At 42.1% G+C, this 19,343-nt stretch overlaps 1 protein-coding gene across 5 annotated transcripts in view; it reads left to right on the top strand.

The window, feature by feature from the left end:
- The window catches only part of Spire1 (spire type actin nucleation factor 1), a 129,052-nt gene that overhangs the window by 10,563 nt on the left and 99,146 nt on the right, over nt 1-19,343 (top strand). For all 5 annotated transcript variants that reach the window (XM_036204402.1, XM_036204401.1, XM_036204403.1 and 2 more), the window contains exon 2: nt 8,848-8,882. In XM_036204402.1, the coding sequence (XP_036060295.1) occupies nt 8,848-8,882 (35 nt within the window). The remainder of the gene's footprint in view (nt 1-8,847; nt 8,883-19,343) is intronic.

Raw genomic sequence — 19,343 nt, 5'->3', positions numbered from 1 at the left:
GAGATCTAGGAAAGGCAAAAGCTACACAGAGAAACCCTGTCTCAAAAAACCAAAAAAAAAAAAAAAAGAGAGAGAGAGAGATATCAACTCTATATTTGGAAGTCCAGAAAATGAGGTTGACAAAATGTAGAATGTAGATATTTACAGTTGCCCTAGGTCTGTGAACAGGTTTTTTTGAATGGATTTATGAGCTGTGGAGAATTTCTTCAGATTGCTGGAGAAAGTTAATATCTGATTGCCATTCATAATGATTTCCATGAGTAGTTTTTATGTAGTTCTATAGTTCTATTTCTGTGAACTGTCTAGAGGAGGCAACTCTATTGATTAATGGGGTCATCACTGTGGCTAATGATGCTTACTGTCTGGTTGCAGAGGTGCCCATTTAAATCCTTTTTTTTCTCCCAAGACAGGGTTTTTCCGTGTAGTTTTGGTTGCCTGTCCTGGATCTCACTCTGTAGACCAGGCTGGCCTTGAACTCACAGAGATCCGCCTGGCTCTGTCTCCCAAATACTGGGACTAAAGGCGTGCGCCACCACTACTCGGCTCATTTAAATCTTTTTAACCAGATTTGAATTGGGCTGTTTTTCTTCTGACTGAGTTTTAGGTTATGGTTGAGTTTTAGGGGTTTCTTCATATCAAGTCTTTGATGTTTAGTTAATTTCTTTCGGATGGAGTGAGATAAGGGTCTATCTTCATTTCTCCTGTAGGTGCATATCCAGTTTCCCTAAGACTGTCTGTTGGAGAAACTGTTCCTTCTTCATTAGCTGGCCTTGGCAGAAACACAAACAACTTCCCATGCATGTATTCTTGATTCAGTTTCTTTTCTTTCCAGCTGACTGTTAGTCATTTGTTGTTTAAGTTTAGAACTTAGCTTCCCTAAGTTCTCTGGGAAGTGAAGCGGGGCTTCTTTACATCAGTAATAAAACTCCAAATGTATTTCTTCATTACTGTAACATTTCATTTGAGATGTAGTTTAAATGAGACGTTTGAATTATTGCCTGATGTATATAGTATTAAATCTTGGGAGAAAATTGACCATTCATTAGCTTAGTGGCTCCCAGGCTTGGACATTTCTTTTTTGGTTTGTGCTTATTTCATTCTGTTTATCTTTGGAGAATTTAGGCACTCTAGAGGCTGAATACCAGTGATTTCCATGCGAGGCTGGGTAACATCGTGAGACCCCTTACTCAAAAACAGAACACAAACTTAGTCTTTTATTTATTAATATAATAAAACGTATAATTAGAAAATTACAGAAGGGTTATTTCTTGGTAATAAATATAGTAAAAGTTAAGCAGCTAAAATGTGTATGTGGGTTGTTTTATTTATTTACTTTTCCTTTTCCTTCTTCACTACTGGAGAATAAACCCAGGGACTTGCATGTGCTAGCCAGTTTATACCACTGAGCTATACCCTCAATCCAACCTAGATAGTTTTGATAGCTTTAATAATTCATACCTTTCTCTGCTCTCCTTTCTTCTGCTTCCTTCTTCGATCCTTCTCCTTGCCTGTTTTCTTCCTTTTTCCTTCTTTTCTTGAGTCAGGGTTCATGATGTAGTCCCAGCTAGCCTCAAACTAGAAATCTTTCTGGCATCTTCCTTTTGGGTGCTACGGTTAAGGATGTGCACTACTACTTAGCAGCCTTCTATTCTTGATAGAGAATTAGTAAGAAAGAGTTAAGTGGAAAGCCAGGCCTGGTGGTGCACAGCTTCATCCCAGAGGCAGGCAGATCTCTTTGAGTTGGAGGCCAGCCTGCTCTACTTAGGGAACTCTAGGCCAGCTAAGGCTAAATAGTGAGACCCTGTCTCAGAGCAGGGGTAGGGGGTGGTGGGGTGATGGTGGTGGTGGTGTAGAAAAGTATCAGAGATAGGTCAGCAAGATGGCTCCACAGGAGAGCAGGTAAAATCTGGTGATCCGAGTTAGACCCTCAGAGCCTACCTTGTAGAGGAAGAGAACAACTTCAGAAGGTTGTTCTCAGACTTCTACACATGGCTCTGTGCCTGTGCGTGCTGTGTTTGGGCTCCCGTGTGTATACACACACACACACACACACACACACACACACACATACACACACACACTAAACAAACAAACGAACAAATGAGTGGGTAAGTAAGTAAATAATGTTGGCATTTTTTTGTTTTGTTTTGTTTTGTTTTGTTTGTTTGTTTGTTTTTTGAGACAGGGTGTCTCTGTGTGGCCCTGACTGTCCTGAAACTCATTCTGTAGACCAGGCTGGTCTCGAACTCAGAGGTCCACCTGCCTTTGCCTCCTGATTGCTGGAATTAAAGGTGTGTGCAACATGCACAGCTTACTTTTGATATATTAATAAGGAATTAAAAATATAATGATGTTCATGAATGGATCCCAGGTCCTCAGTGTCTGTGAACTTTCAAAAATTGAAGTGTGGCCAGGTGGTGGTGGCGCACATCTTTAATCCTAGCACTGGGGAGGCAGGGCCAGGTGGATCTCTGTGAGTTCGAGGCCAGCCTGGTCTACAGAGCAAGATCCAGGACAGGCACCAAAACTACACAGAGAAACTCTGCCTTAAAAAAAAAAAAAAAAATTCAAGTGTTATTAGGTTGCAGAAAGTTTTTTAACTGCTAAATTTCAGTGTATTCATTATCCAGAATTACACTTTTTTTTTTTTCTTGTTTTTAAATTAATGGGACAGCTACCTTAAATCTCAACACCCCTCATCCTCCCTTTTGGAGACAGTCTTAATGTAATGTATGCTGGCCTGGAATTTGTAACTGTGTAGCCCAGGTTGGCCTGGAACTTAGGATAGTCCTATTGCCTCAGCCTTGTACTTCAAGTTAGCTACTGTACTTGTGCTGGGAGAGTGTACCTAGTGCTTCACATGCGATAAGCACACTCTACCACTGAACTAATCCCCAGTCTCTTCAATTATCTTGACTTCTCTTGCCTTTCACAACCCTGTAGCTGTACCTTGGGCTGCCCATCCCCCTTGCTCTCTATAATGGCAGAAGTGTCCTGGCTGGCCTGTGCTTGCACTGTGTCCCTCTGGACAAAGGCTGACCTGGAAATACAGTCAGCTCACTCTTTCATTTTTTGAGACAAGATCTCACTGTGAGACTGTGTAGCTTTGGATGGACTGGAACTTACTGTGTCGACCAGGCTGGCCTCACTTATAGAATCTCCCTACCTCTGCATCCAGTGCTGGATTAAAGGTGTGCATCATTCACTTTTGATTAATACCCCCTTGTGTTTAAAAGCACACCTAAAGGCTTGGAACTCTGTGATCTGCCTGCCTCACCTGCTTTTCCCAACATAGTCGGTGCTATCTGCCCACCAGATGTATCTAGGACTCAGGCTTCCTCCTGGTTCTCCAGCAGGCTCCTCCTCCAGTCCCGAGTCAGCCCTACCCAAATTCAAGGTCTTTGTTTAAATATCCTCAAGAGGGCTTGCCTACCTAACCTAAGTTGGGTCATTTCTGTTATTTCCTTTCTCTTTCTTTTGTGCCCCAATAGCATATTACCAGTGCTGGGTTTAAAGATGTACACCACCACTACCTTGCCAATCAAGTGTTTTTGACAGGCACAGTAACACAGCTTCATAAAGTTAAACAAATGCAACATAAACAAAAGTAACACACCTTAAAATAATATTCCACAACAATCAGCACTCCCACATTTTCCACAACAATCAGCACTCCCACATTTTTGAGAATTTTTAAATACTTGATTTAATTAACATCTGTCCCAGAGGGCAGTAGTAGTACACATCTTTAATTCCAGCAGAGGCAGAAGCAAGCAGATCTCTTTTGAGGCCAGCCTGGTCTACAGAGCAAGTTCCAGGACAGCCAGGGATACACAGAGAAACCCTGTCTTGAAAAACAACAAAACAAAACAAAACAAATCTGTCCTAAATGTAATTTAATGAAATTATTACTTGATTGAAAGAGCTCATTTGGGCTGGAGAGATGGCTCAGAGGTTAAGAGCACCGACTGCTCTTCCAGAGGTCCTGAGTTCAATTCCCAGCACCCACATGGTGGCTCACAACCATCTGTAATGAGATCTGGTGCCCTCTTCTGTGTACATAATAAATAAATAAATAAAAAACTGAAAAGAAAGAAAGAGAAGGAAGGAAGGAAGGAAGAAAGAAAGAGCTAATTCACTGTGATTATAATCTGAAGATTTATTAAGGCCTAACATTGTTTAGGTTATTGAAAATATAGAAGGTGAAATCCTGGATTTTTCAGTTTGAGAGGGATTCCTTGGATATGGTTTCTCTAAGGCAGAGGCAGTCAGCCCTTAAAGAAAGACTCAAAAATGATGAAACAAAAATCCCTGACACTGAACAGGCAGACTCCAATGTTGTTGTTTGTTTTCTTACTCTTTGTCTCTTTTGAGCTGGCTGCCACCCAGCTCCCAAATAAATCACACAGAAGCTTATTCTTACTTATAAATGCCTGGCCTTAGCTTGGCTTGTTTCTAACCAGCTTTCCTTAACTTAAATTATCCCATCTGTCTTTTGCCTCTGGACTTTTATCTTTCTATATTCCTGTATACATTTCTTTCTTCCTTACTCTGTTGCTGGTTGTGTAGCTGGGTGCCTGGCCCCTGATGTCCTCCTCTTTCTCTGGCTAATTCCTCTTTTATTCTCTTCCCAGATTTCTCCTTCCATATATTCTCTCAGCCTACCAAGCCCCGCCTGTCCTTTCTCCTGCCTTGCCGTTGGCCATGCAGTTCTTTATTAGACTATCAGGTGTTTTAGACAGTCAAAGTAACACAGCTTCACAAAGTTAAACAAATGCAACATAAACAAAAGTATCTCACCTTAAAATAATATTCCCCAACTCTCCAACTTAAGGTGTTGGAGGAAAGCGGTTTAAGTGCTAAGACAGCATGCCTGCAGTTTCCCCTCCTGACCTTGGCAGTAGCAATGGAGAGCGGGAACCAAGTGTGTATGACAAGGCTAGGGAGCCCTGGAGTATCCCTGCAGCCTCCCACCTGGTATGCTGGCATGTGAGTCTGTGCTGGTCATTTGACTTCTCTGGCTTTCTGTTGCTCCTCTGCGGTGATTGTGCAGTCATTCCCACCCTTTTAGCTCTGATGACGTCATTAGGATTTCTCATTCCTAGGTCTGCACCTGGGTGTGGAGTTGGTTGATAGAGTTTTGTAGGTGGTTGGGCATGTTGTGCTCTCAACCTGCATGTGTTCTTGGCGGTGCTCAGCAGTTTGTGTGAGTAACCAAGTGCAGTTGCATGTCTTACATAAAGATTTGGTGTTCTTAGAGAAAAGTAATTTTTGTTTTGCATCAGGTGATTAGAAGGAATCTAATTTCAGTAGCCTATGCTTTTTAACATCATACAAATAATTCCTTAAGCATTTCATTATTTTCGGGTGCACAAAATTGTCCACAGCTTCTTATAGTTGTCCTAGCCAGTGTCATCCAGTCTCCTGAGGGCTCTTGAGTCTACCGAATCAGGTAGGATAGATAGGCTGTGTGCCTTTGCAAAGTGAGTTCTCCGTTTTTGGTGTGCAGATCTTGTTTTTCAAATTGTGTAATGGCTCTAGTTCCAGATCAGCACCCAGAGCATCCTCTCCTTCCCACAGGTTATGTTAGGTTTTATATTGTCACACAGCACAAGCTATGACTTCTCAGTATTGCTGTTCTCTCCTCTGCTTATGATGCTATAATACATGGAACTGGATTTCAGAGTTTTCACCAATAAAAAGCAGATTTGCTAGGCGTGGTTGTACACACCATTAATTACAGCACTGGAGAGGTAGACAGGTCTCTATGAGTTCAAGGCCAGCCTGATCTATATAGGGAGTCCCAGGCTGTCAGGACTGCATATCCAGACCTTGTCTCAAAAAAGCAAATAATCAAAAAAGCCCAAATTAGTGTAGTTGTTTGTTTGCCATCTTTGAGGAAAGTGACAGGGTGTTAGTAACTCAGGCTGGCCTCAACTTCACTGTCTAGCCAAGGATGATGTGACCTTCTGAATCTCTGCTCTTCACCTCCCAAGTGCAGGAATTGCAGGCATGAACCACCACACCTGGTTTACACAGTGCCAGAAATGAACCCAATGCTACCAACCGAGCTACGTTCCCAGCCCTTGATTCCAGAGTTCTTACGCTTTTTTTCTTCCTTAAGAATTACTTCCTATTGATGTGATCCTTGTACTTTTAAAGAGGTTGCTTTCTTTCTGTGCTCCTTCTCCTCTGCACAGTCGAGTACTCAGTGTTTCCCCGCAGATATGCTCTGGGCTCTGCTCTGAGCTGTCTCGAATGATGTTCCTAGGCAAATATTACCAATTCTATAGGAGTCTTAACTCCTATAAGTAATCTACCACACTATTATGCTCTGAACAGTCTTAGGTTTATACAAATAAAAAATATATCACCATATATGAGTATAATTTTACATTAGCAACAAATTTATGCCATATATTTAGCAAGTCCCACTTGGTATATAAAAGCCTTGTAAGTTAAAGTTGTTTTGTATGCATGTTGATACAGTTTTTAAAAATAATTTATTTTTATTTTATTTGCATTGGTGATTTGCCTACATGTGTATCTGAATGAGAGCCTTGGATTCCCTGGAACTAGAGTTACAGACAGTTGTGAGCTGCCATGTGAGTGCTGGGAATTGAACCTGGGTCCCCTGGCTGAACAATCAGTGCTCTTAACCACTGAGCCATCTCTCCAGCCCCCATTGATACAATTTTTATTGCTTGTATATATTTTGTATTTTGCAAGATCCAAGGTTCCCATTTTCTAGTCAGAGTTTCAGCCACTGTTTTATATTACATAGGATTATATTAGGATCTTTAGGCTTCAAGGAACTGTGGGTTTCAACCGTGTTTTTCATTTTAAGAATTGGGTGTCATACAGATATGATTATTTATGTTTTTCTTTGATGATGTCACTATGAACAGCAAGATGGGTATATCCTTTTTAAGCATTAAAAATTTCAAGCATGGCCGGGTGGTGGTGGCACACGCCTTTAATCCCAGCACTCGGGAGTTCGAGGCCAGCCTGGTCTCCAAAGCAAGTTCCAGGAAAGGCACAAAGCTACACAGAGAAATCCTGTGTCAGGGGAAAAAAAAAATCAAGCATGGCTGAGCCAGGCATAGATGTAGCAGCCTGGGAGAAGTAGGAGTTAGCGGAGGGTAGTACTGGTAGGGAAGGCTGTGCAGACGTGTGTGTGTGTGTGTGTGTGTGTGTGTGTGTGTGTGTGTGTGTGTGAGAGAGAGAGAGAGAGAGAGAGAGAGAGAGAGAGAGAGAGAGAGAAGCTCGGACAGAGGTGCTTAAGAAGATAGATGGGGCCCAGCCTGACGATCGGAGTTCAGTCCTCAGGACCTGCATGGTGCAAGGCCTTCTCAGCACACATGTGCTGTGGCATGTTTGCGCACACACATAAATGAATAAATAATTGTAGGGAAGAAAGGTATAGATGGAAAAATTAAAGTTTCTACTACCCAGTGTAAAGTTATTATCTGGCTTTTATTTAAAGTAGCTGCTTTTATTTTTAAAGTATGATTTTTGTCCCAAATCGACAAATATATGGTTGTACAAGTTCTTGGCATTATGTCGCATTGATGAGACAAAACACTTCTGTTGGTATAGCCTTCTGTTTTTGGGTTCCAGGGGTGACTTAGGGTTTCTGCAGCGAAACAACACTATGACCAAAAAGCAAGTTGGGGAGGAAAGGGTTTGTTTGGTTTACAGCTCCACATTGCTGTTTGTCACTGAAGGAAGTCAGAACAGGAACTCAAGCAGGGGAGGATCCTGGAGGCAGGAGCTGATGCAGAGGCCATGGAAGGGTGCTGCTTACTGACTTGCTCACATGGCTTGCCCAGCCTGCTTTCTTATAGAACCCAGGACCTCTAGGTCAGGGATGGCACCACCCACATCCACGATGGACTGGGCCCTCTCCCATTGATCACTAATTGAGAAAATGCCTTCCAGCTGGATCTTAAGGAGGCATTTCCTCAACTGAGGCTCCTTCCTCTCTGAAGACTCTGGCTTGTGTCAAGTTGACACACAACTAGCCAGTACAGGGGTTTCTTTCTTCTTTGTTGTTATGGTTTGATACAAGGCCTCACTCTCTAGTTCATGTTGGCCAGAAACTCTAGATTCTCCTGCTTCAGCCCAAGAGTCAGTCAGGGTTTCTCTCATGTGTCTTTCTCTCTGTTGTCTGTTTGCATTTTTGAGACATTGTCTCACTGTGTAGCCCTGCTGTCCTGGAACTCACTATGTAGACTGGCCTGACCTGGAATTCACAGAGATCCACCTGCCTCTGCCTCAGGAATTAAAGATGTGTATCAATTATGTCCAGCATTTCTTTCTCCTTTCCCCTTTCTTTTGATCCTGAATACAGTTTTTTTTTTCCTTTTTCTTTAAAAATTTTCTTTCACTGGGTGGTGGCGGCGGCACACGCCTTTTAGTCCCCAGCACTCTGGAGGCAGAGGCAGGTGGATCTCTGAGATCGAGGCCAGCCTGGTCTACAGAGCGAGATCCAGGACAAGCATGAAAAACTACACAGAGAAACCCTGTCTCAAAAAACCAAAAAAAAAAATTTTTCTTTCTTTTTTGGGGGGAATCTCATTAGTCCTGGTTGTCCTGTTCCTTGCTCTGTAGACCAGGCCAGCCTAGAACTTGCAGTGATCTTTTTTCTCCAGCCTCTGGGGTTCTGAGTATGCAGCCAGCTTGGTAACTGAGTGAACCAACAACTTTGTATATGAAAAAAAATCATTCTAGCACTTGTTATTTTCATGTTTAATTAAGTGATGGCTATAATTGCTTGAATATATTATTGATGATTTTAAAAGGCTCTCAATCATTTGAAAGTAACTTTTTGTATTTTTATTACAGGTAAATTGGGATATTCACATTGTACAGAAACAGAGGTAAGAGAAATGTATGGATATTTCTGTAAAACAGCCTTATACTTTTTAGCATGACTTGAGTAGTGAACTCTTGCTGTAGGTTTCTCAGTTTTCAGATAATTCTATATTGAGAACATTCAAGAAGAGCAAGTGAAAAAATTCAGTTACCTTGTACACTTGTCTGTGGCATTAGAAGAAATGGCTTGAACATAGCTTATTTCCTGTATTTGTAAAATGACTTAACAGCCAGAGCGCCGAATAAGAATTATTTTAAGTTTATCTTTAATACAGTGTGGTGTGTCGTGATGATAACATGCTTGAATGGGAAAGCTTCCATAGTGCTTCTTTAGTAGGACAAAATTAACATGTGGGCATTGTTTCAGTGAGATTAATAATGTGAGATGCTTGGGTATTTCTAAACGTAGGTTCATCACCTTAAAATACTTTCAATAGGCTAGGGATATAGCTCATGGTAGAGCGCTTGCCTAGCAAGTGCAAGGCCCTGGGTTCGATCCTCAGCTCAAAAAAAAAAGAAAAACCTTTCAATAATTTTATTTAGGATTCTCATGTGAAATTTGAGGAGTTTCTATATGATTGCTTGTGTTCCTTGCAGGGATTTCAAGGATAACATTAGACGCTAGGTTGCCTATCTGTGTGCCATCCTATCCAGTAGCAGAGCACCATCTTTAGACTAGAGATTAGCAACCTTGTTAATACCTAATATTTAAGAAATTGAAGCCATTGGTGGGGGCGCATGCCTTTAATCCCACTACTCGGGAGGCAGAGACAGACGGATCTCTGTGATTTTGAGGCTAGCTTGGTCTACAGAATGAGTTCCAGGACAGCCAGGACTACACAGAGAAACCCTGTCTCAAAAAACCAAAGAGAGAGAGAGAGAACGAGATTGTGTGTCTACTTTTATAATGCATGTGAACATTGATAATAGGTTTCAGTAAATTTACTGTAATTCAGTAAATTCAGAATTTTAATTCATTTTGTATAAAATGCAAGCTTCCTAAAAGATGCTACATAATTAAAAACCAAAAACAATACATTCTTTTTTAAATTCAATTAATTTTATGATTTCTATTCAACTTTGAAAGTACAAATTTTCCAAATTAGTTTTTTTAATGGACTAAGAATTTAATATTTTCTTTAAATTTTTAAAAGATCTTCGTATTTTCATATAGTTAGGATTTTTGATATATTTTCCACAAGATATAAAGAATTTGATCTAAGTCAGAGAGAAGTGTTGCTATAGTTTCAGGGTCTATATATTTATGGCTATGAAATTTTGAGCGATGAGTTTTCCCCCAGACCTCTGCCTATAAAATATTTAAGGTAATTTCTGTGAAGCTCATAGGACCATGGAACTGTGAAAAGAGAACATAGGTGAAATGTTTCATCAGCTCCCATGACACTGTTGGAAATTAAGAGTACACAAATACAGTTCACATCTGTCTGCTTTTGGTATTGAAATGTCCTAATGCAAGGCTTGACAACAGCCTCGTCCTTCTGTCTTGAGTTGCATTGCCCCGAGAGCAGCCCGGTTCTAACGGTGTGATACTGCGGGGGTGCCTGTCAGAGCAGCTGCAGAGGCAAACAGGAGACTGGCTGTGCACTACTGAGTCCATGGGGAGTTAGGAAGGAGTAAAAGACACCTTAATCTTTTCGTTCAGCAGTAGTTCTTTTTCTTCCTTAAAAGTGGGGTTTATATTAATGTGCTGCGGGTTTAAGTGGTGAAATTAATAAATATCTTTAAATTTTGTTTTGAGTTCTAGTTTTGTTAATGTTAGTAGTTTACAGACAGCATCAATAAAAGCTCTTTGCAGCGATAGTTTTTGTTTTTGTTTTTGTTTTTGTTTTTTTAAAGTGTGTCAAGGTTGGAAAACCAGGCACTGTTGGGCTGGAGCTCACCTACAAGTGCAGCTTGTTTCTGAGAAGTGGAGTTGGGGAAGAGAGGAGGCTAGAGTGCTGAGGCAGCGCTGGGGAGTCCCTGCCAGCCCATAGAAAAGCCAGTCCTGGGAGAGTGGCACCGGCCTAGACAGGGGAACTTCTGAGAGCCTGTCTGGTTTCTGAATTGATTTTTTTCTAGAGGAAGGAGACTCCCATGTCAAGTGTGTGGCAGGAAGGCCTGACTAAGAATGTATAGCACGAGCCGGGCGGTGGTGGCGCACGCCTTTAATCCCAGCACTGGGAAGCAGAGCCAGGCGGGTCTCTGTAAGTTCAAGGCCAGCCTGGGCTACCTAGTGAGTTCCAGGAAAGGCGCAAAGCTACACAGAGAAACCCTGTCTCGAAAAACAAAAAACAAACAAACAAAAAGAATGTATAGCACTAGCTGTGGTAGGACTGTGTCCGTGTGTCAGATGTGTCCTTGCCTGAGCCTGTGAGTGGGTGGTTGTGGTGGTGGTGGAGGGTGGTCAGCACCCTCTCCTCCCAGCTGTCTCATGTCTTCGTCCATGATGGACTACTGCAAAGGAGGGCTGGATGAAGATGGCGCATGCCTTGCTGTAGCATGCTCTTAATCTTCTTTGAAAGTGAGCCTCATGGAGGAAAATAAAACAAACTTTTCTGAGGGTGTAGGAGCCTGATCAAAGCAATGTAGTCAACATAGACTTTTTAATAGTACATATAAGCCATATTAGGAATTACCTTTTAGCTTTTAAATATGAATTTTAGTTTATTCTTTGAGATTTCATAAATGTATACAATGTATTTTGATCATGTTCACTCTTATTTTCACTCTCCAACTCCTCTTGGATCCTCTCCCTCCACTCCCCATCTCCAGATTTCATGTCCTCTTCATTTTCCTCTTAAAACATAACCACTGAGACAGTTTGCACTGCCCATATGTGCGTAGGTGTGAGGTCATCCTCTGGAACATAGGCCGTCTACCAGGGACCACACCCTAAAGAAAATGACTCTCTCCCTGTGCAGGTTAGTTGTGCTGTCATCTTGACATAAGCTAAGTTCATCTGGGAAGAGAGAACTCAATTGAGAAAACGCCCCCATCATACTTTCTTGACTTAGGATTGTTGTGACCGCTCTGGGCAGATGGTCCTCAGTTGTCTAAGCAGGCTGAGCAAGCATGAGGAGCAAGCCAGTAGGCAGTGTTGCTCTGTGGTGCCTGCTCCAGTTCCTGTCTGCCTTCCTGCCCTGGTTTCCTTTCATGATGGACATAAGTGATAAGATGAAAGACACCCTCTCCTCCCTTGCTTTTGGTTATAGTGTCTGTCACAGCAATAGAAAGCAAACCAGAACATTTCCCTAGCAGTTGTCAACTAATAGCTCCTCAGCTACAGCTAGGAGCTTGTGAGTCCCTCCCCTCAGCCCATGCTGGAATGGTGACTGGCTTCATTTTGTGCAGGTCTTGTGCAGGCAACCACAGCTGCTTGAGTTCAGAGTGCAGCGGCCTGTTATGTCCAGAAGACACCGTTTGACCCTGTTCCTCAAGGACCTCCGGTTCTTCTTGTTGTTCTGCCCCATCTCCCACGGTGTTCTCTGAACCCTCTGGGGAGGGTGCGTGATCTAGATATCTGGCTTATGGCTGAGCACACCATAGACTTGTACTCTCTGCATTTTGGCTGCAGCCCACTGTACAGGAAGCTTCTCTGGTGAGGATGGAAAGCTGCACTAACCTGGGGGTGTAGGAGTATGTATTCAAAAGGCAATTTGGTACTATAGGTGCGTACTGAAATAATGGCAGGTTCTCTCCTAGGGCTCGTGAGCTCACTAGCCATGAGTTTATGGCCACATTACTGTACCAGGGTACCTGGTTTCCTCCTGTGGAAAGCCCTTAAATTCAGAATAAAGTGCTGGCTACTCTAACATTCATGGCACTGTTGCACCCATGAGGACATCAGTCTTGCCATATTTTGGTCATTATTGTGACGCACAGAGTTCACAGCTGGGTAAAGCTGTTGATAGCCATCCCCTGTAGTAGCCTATAGATCACTTTCTGGTACCATTAGAGCTAGCTGTTACAAAGATTCAAGGTCAGTACTAGCTTGATTTCTCTATGTCCCGTGACCAAAGTGTGTGGTGTCTTCAGCAATAGGGTCTTACCTGCCATGAAGTTTGGGAAGACAAGTAGGTGTAAAGCCTATAGCCTGTATTGTTTGGGTTATATCTTTGGAGACACACACACTACCCCCACCCACACACTGATTAGGTTTTGAGGCCAGATCTCTTTATGTAGCCATGCTATCATGGCACTAATTATGTAGACCAGGATTGCATTGAACTCACAGAGATTGGCCTGCTTTTACCTCTTGAGTACTAGGATTAAAGGAGAATGCCATCACACCCAGCTCGTTAATTTTTTGTCAGCACAAGCTAGGTTCATCTGGGAAGAGGGAATCTAATTTAAGAAAATGTCTCCATCAGATTTGCCTATAGGCAAGTCTGTCAGAGCATTTTCTTTATTGATTTATGTGGGAGGGCTCAGCACACTGTGGGTGGTGCACATCATTCTGGAAAGTATAAAAAATGTAGCTGAGCTGGGCGGTGGTGGCACACACTTTTAATCTCAGCACTCAGGAGGCAGAGGCAGGTGGATCTCTTTGAGTTGAAAGCCAAACCTGGTCTACAGAATGAGTTCCAGAATAACCAGGGCTACACAGTGAAACTCTGTCTTGAAAAAAACAAAATAAAACAAACAACAACAAAAATAAATAAATAAAAATAAAAGAAGAAAAAGAAAAGAAATGTAGTTGATAGTGAATCTGGGAAGAAAGCCAGTAAACAGCGTTGCTCCATGGCATCTGCTTCAGCTCCTCCTGTGACGTCCCTTCATGATGGACTGTAAGCTGTAGATGAATAAAAGAAGCCCTTTCTTCCTGACGTTCTTGGTCATGTGGTCATGGTGTTTGTCATTGCAGTAGAAACTTCACTAAGACACCTGCCTCCTAATGACTCAAGGGGAGGTATTCTATATTAGACCTTTTATTTGGCTAACTATGGCTCCTGGGGGGCTCTTAATCTCTTGTATAGTGTAATTTCTATTTAATCATTCTCTCTCTGTGTGTGTGTGTGTGTGTGTGTGTGTGTGTGTGTGTGTGTGTGTATGTGTCTATGTGTGTGTTTAGGAAGCTTATAAAATAGTAGGTTTCCATATGACTTTTGTTTTGTTTTGGAGACAGGATTTCTCTGTGAAGCTTTGCGCCTTTTCTGGAACTCGCTTCGGAGACCAGGCTGGCCTCGAACTCACAGAGATCCGCCTGGCTCTGCCTCCTGAGTGCTGGGATTAAAGGCGTGCGCCACCTCCGCCCGGCTTCCATATGACTTTTTGAGACATCTTTAGTATGATTTCTCTTCTGCTCTCTCCTTTGTCTGCCCTCACATTTCCCTCCCATCTTCTCAATTTTTTTTATACTTCCTTCTTTATAATTTATTTTTGTATGTTTTACTTATTTTGTGTGTGTGTGTGTGTGTGTGTGTGTGTGTGTATGCATGTATTCAATTAGGCCTTTTTCCTTAAGGCAACCTTGTATCTCTTAAAGTCAAGCATTTTAAACATCTCTCTTTGGGAAGGTTTTATTATTTCCAGTGCTGGGTATTTAACTTAGGTCCTGGCACATACTAAGTCAGTGCTGTACTGCGTAGATATATCACAGCCACCTGGGAAATGTTTTCACAAACTTGACCCATAGCATTCCCAGCACTGGAATTTGTGAAGGAAACATCCCCTTGTCTTGTTCTTTCCCTTTTTTGACTTTGAGACAGGTCTTGCTGTGTATTCTAGGCTGGCCTTGAACTCACTGTGTGGCCAAGTGGCCTTTCACATCAACAGTGGCCTCAGCTTTCTGTGTGTCAGGGTGACAGGGACACACCACTCTGCTAGCTTAGCTGTTTTCTTTTTCTTTTTTCTCTCATAGCCAGCTTTCATAGGAATTGTTTTATGGAATTTTTTTTAAAAAAAAGATTTATTTATTTATTATGTACACAGAAGAGGGCGCCAGATCTCATTACAGATGGTTGTGAGCCACCATGTGGTTGCTGGGAATTGAACTCAGGCCCTCTGGAAGAACAGATGGTCCTCTTAACCTCTGAGTCATCTCTCCAGCCCTATGGAATGTTTTTTAAATAAAGACAGGTTTTCACTGTGTAGTAGATGCTAGCCTATAACTCACACTCCTGCATATACTGCCCGAGTGTTGGGACTTCAGGTATATTCATGCCTGGCTTCAATATGAATATTTAAAAGTTTTTAATAGGCAATTAAATTTCCCCCTTTTTGGTTTTTAATAACTTTTTAAATTTTAATTAAAATATAATTACATTGTTTCCCTCTTCTTTTTCCTCCTACCAAACCCTCTCATTTTCTCTCCCTCTAACCCCCCCCCATTTGTGGTCTCTTTGATTATTATTGTTACATACATACATGCATGCATATGTATATATAAACACAAATACGTAAATACAACCTGCTGATTCTGGTTTGTGTTGTTTGTGTGTATATGATTTCAGGGCTGACCACTTGGTTTTTGAAGGCATAATTTCCAGTGGTTTATGACCACACCCCTATAGGCATCCTCATGGTTAGATCCCATCATCCTCACAAAGTCCCACCCCTATATCTTCATATTCCCACACCTAGCAGACATCCGTCTCTTGCTGTTCTTAATGCTTTAAGGAGACCTGCATGCTTTCTTCCCAGAAGTGGCTCACAGTCCAGCTGGTAACTTATAAACTTATAAATGGGTGACTGACCTGTGCCTGCACTTGCAGTTCTGACCCAGGCTTAGGGAGAGCTTATACTACTGCCATTTTACAAGTTTTCCTACTGCCTTACTTAATAGAATGCATGGATCTGAATCCTTGAAGAAAGTGGCTGGGCACTTAAAATTACTCGATTGTAACTGAATTTGTAGTCTCTAGTCTGAGCATGTTCCATTCCGTCTTATATATTAACTGCCACCAATCACAGAGCGCTCAGAGCCTTTTCCCTTCGAAAGGAGAGTGGTTAAATGAGTAACTAGAACACGCTGCTGTTCTTGTGGAGGATTGGCTGTGTTCTAAGTGGAATAGGTTAAACCATTATATAACATGTAGTTAGCTTTTATCATTACTTAATCTTGATAGAGCTCATTTAATTGGACACTCATTGATAGAGCTGATTGTAATCTGTGCAATCATAGAAAAACTGGAGCTTCACTGAAGGAAACTGTTAAAAACACTCATGCTTACATTTTAAAAGCTTTATTTTTATTTTAGTTATGTATATGTGTGTGGGTATGTGTGTTTGAGTGCAGTGCCCATGAGGGCCAGAGGCATTGGATTCCCTGGAGCTGGAGTTACAGGCTGTTGTGAGCCATCTGGGATGGGTGCAGAGAACTCTGGTCCTCTGCAAGAATAATAGGTACTTTTAACTTTGGAATCCACTATACCCCCTCATGCTTATATCTTAAACACAGTTCATAAATACTGTTTGTAATACTTACACTCCTACATGCATTTTAAAAAACTGCTAAGGGTCTTCTGTGGTAGATATTGATGGAGACATTCATTTTAATAACAAATTTATGAACTGATATTATGATTATTGATATTTTAGAGATGAGAATTAAAGAATAGAGATACATAGTAACTTTCGAGTTAATCTTCCCTATTGAATGGGAGACACACTTGTGCACATGCTTGTGAGGATGTTTCTAGAGAGGCTTAACTCTGAAGAGGGAAGATTCACCTTAACTATGGGCAGCACTGCCTCATGGGCCAGGGTCCCAAACTGAATAAAAAGATAAAAAGGAGGAAGTGGGCTGGGCACCAGCATTCACCTCTCTCTGCCTTCTGTGAACACAGTGTGACCAGCCAGCTGCTGCTGCTGCTGCTGCTGCTGCTGTGCCTTTCTTCCATGGTGGACTGATTGTACCGTGCACCTGTGAGCAACTGTGAGCCGGAGGACCCTTCCTTTGGTTGCTTTTGTCTGGTACCTCGTTACAACAGAAGTAACTGGTACACTTGCCCAGGCTTCCATGGCTAGTAGGTAGCAGTACTCATTGCCTGCTTCCTTGTGTTATCTTTGTCCAGCTTGTTGTTACCTTCAGTGTGATGCGGCGACACCCCGTGGCAGTCATCTTGGTGTCCCTTTGGAACAGTGAAATGAGGAGGTGTCTTTTTCTGTCTGCACATGCCTCCAGCCAGTGACTGCTTCAGTTACAGCCTTTTGAAGCCAGGGGATGAGCTTCAGCTAAAAGGAAACTTGGGAAAAGGCCCGATGCAGCCCATGGGCCCTCAGCCCTCATGAATTAGATTGGTGCAGGTTTTTTTTCTGTAGGAATTTATGAAATAGGCCGATTCTAAATCACTCAGAGTGATTTAAGATTTTCTTCTACATATCAAAATCCTTGAGGAAATTGGACCTGTAATTCTAGGTGTGCCTTGGGGAAACTTATATATCTTGGGGATGAATTAAAAAATACATTGACCTTAGTATCTTAGACACTTACTCCCTGTTGTTGTTTGTGGATAGTTTTTGGCCCGTACTTCAGTAGATGAAAAGTTTCCTGATAGCCTAAAGTAAATAACTAAAGGTAATGTGTAGGGTGTGTTGCTTTAATGCAGAGTATAACACTGAAAAGTGTGCATTTGGTCTTTAGCCAAATCTGCCCATTCCATTTTGACCTCACCTCTGGCTCATGAATGCTCATGTGATAATTGGATGCATACTGCTTTTTAAGTTGACAATGGCTAAACTTTGGTTAATTTCAGAAGTGATTAAAAAGCCAACCTGGAAGAAGTAATGTGATGTTTTTAATAAAAATATCAGCAGGTTGAGGAAACGGCTCAGCTGGTGTAGTGCTTGCTGCACAGGCCTGAGGGCCTGAGTTCACACCCCCAGCACCCATGTAATACTCGAGCATGGCACCTATCTGTAAACCTAGCTCAGTGAAGAGTTGCAGAACAGTGGTGCTTTTGCTGTCAGTTGACTAGAAGATGACCTCAGCTGTCTGAAGTTCTGTGTGAGACCCCAGTATGGCTACCTTCTTCTCAGAACCAGCCAAAAAGAAGCTCCTCCAACACTGGGTAACATGACCATGGACTTGGAACCATAAGCATCACATCAGCTTTGCTATGTTGTGTTGCCTAGAGGCATATTGCAGGTCTCATCTGCATGACCGTCAGAATGTGGAGACCACAGGGCCACCGTAGAGTCTGTCCATAGGATCAGAGGTCACAGACCTTATGACATGCCTCTTACTGTGCTGCAAGAGCACACTTCTGCCTCTCAGGGATCTTGCTAACCCTGCATGACCCAGGGACATGAGCTAGATGAATACCCTAGGAGCTATCTGCCCCACCTGTACTTCTCCTAAAGACAAAACTAAGGAACTGTTCTCGGTTGAAGGAGGCTAAACAGATAAGGACAAATGGAATTGATGATACTGGCTAGGAACAAAGTATAGAGAACACATTTAGGGGACAGTTGTTGATGTTTCAATATATATTATGCATTGCATTGTATAGGTGATAATTTTCCTGATTTGGATAACTACTGTGGTCATCTAAGATATGTCCTTGGTTTTGGAAAATAAAATTCTACAATATTTGGATAATAGGTAGGCATTATGTGTGCTACTTTACTCCCAGATGTGAGGTGGGAGGGGATAGAGAAGTGTGATACAGCAGATGAGACAGCCTTAATTATTGTCAAATCTCGGAAAAGACAAGTAGAATTCTTTTTTTTTTTTTTAAATGGAGCTGAGGACCGAACCCAGGGCCTTGTGCTTGCTAGGCAAGCACTCTACCACTGAGCTAAATCCCCAATCCCGACAAGTAGAAATTCTTAAGGGCTAGGCTACTTTTGAGATGTTTCTGAAACTTTGAAATTATATCACAATCAAGTTCCCCAAACTGACTTGAGTGACAAGGAAATTGTCCTGGAAGTTGGGAGTCTAATTGGTGATTGGCCTTCCTTAATGCTAGTCTATCTGTCCCCAGCTCCAGTCTCTCAGGAACTCCTCCTCTGCCACATGCCAGGGATCCTTAGGGCTGCCTCCTTTCTCCCTGAGTCAATAAATATTGTTGCCATTTAAGTTGGTTTAAGATTTTGTAAATTGCTGGGTGGTGGCGGTGGTGGCACTCGCCTTTAATCCCAGCACTCGGGAGGCAGAAGCAGGCAAATCTGAATCTGATGCCAGCCTGGTCTACAGAGTGAGTTCCAAGACAGCTAGAGTTGTAACGCAGAGAAACCCTGTCTTGAAAAACTAACCAGCCAATCAACCAACCAACCAACCAACCAACTAAACAACTAAACAAAAAACCAACCTGTAAGCAGTGCTTTATGTTACACATTCATTGAGACAAATACAGCTTGAAAGCAGGTGTGAGGGGAGAGCCCTTTCCTTTTCTTCTGTGGTCATTAAGTATAATTAGACTTGTGTCTTCTCTGAGGGAAATCTTAGAGGTAAAATACTGTCTTAATAAAATCTAGGAGCATGGGGAGTATTCAGAAAAGAATCAGTTCTTCTAAGGTAATTT

Source organism: Onychomys torridus, chromosome 13, assembly GCF_903995425.1.
Source record: "Onychomys torridus chromosome 13, mOncTor1.1, whole genome shotgun sequence".
Taxonomy (NCBI): Eukaryota; Metazoa; Chordata; class Mammalia; order Rodentia; family Cricetidae; genus Onychomys; species Onychomys torridus.
Note: the sequence above shows the minus strand (reverse complement) of the source record. Positions and strands in the feature narration are given on the sequence as shown.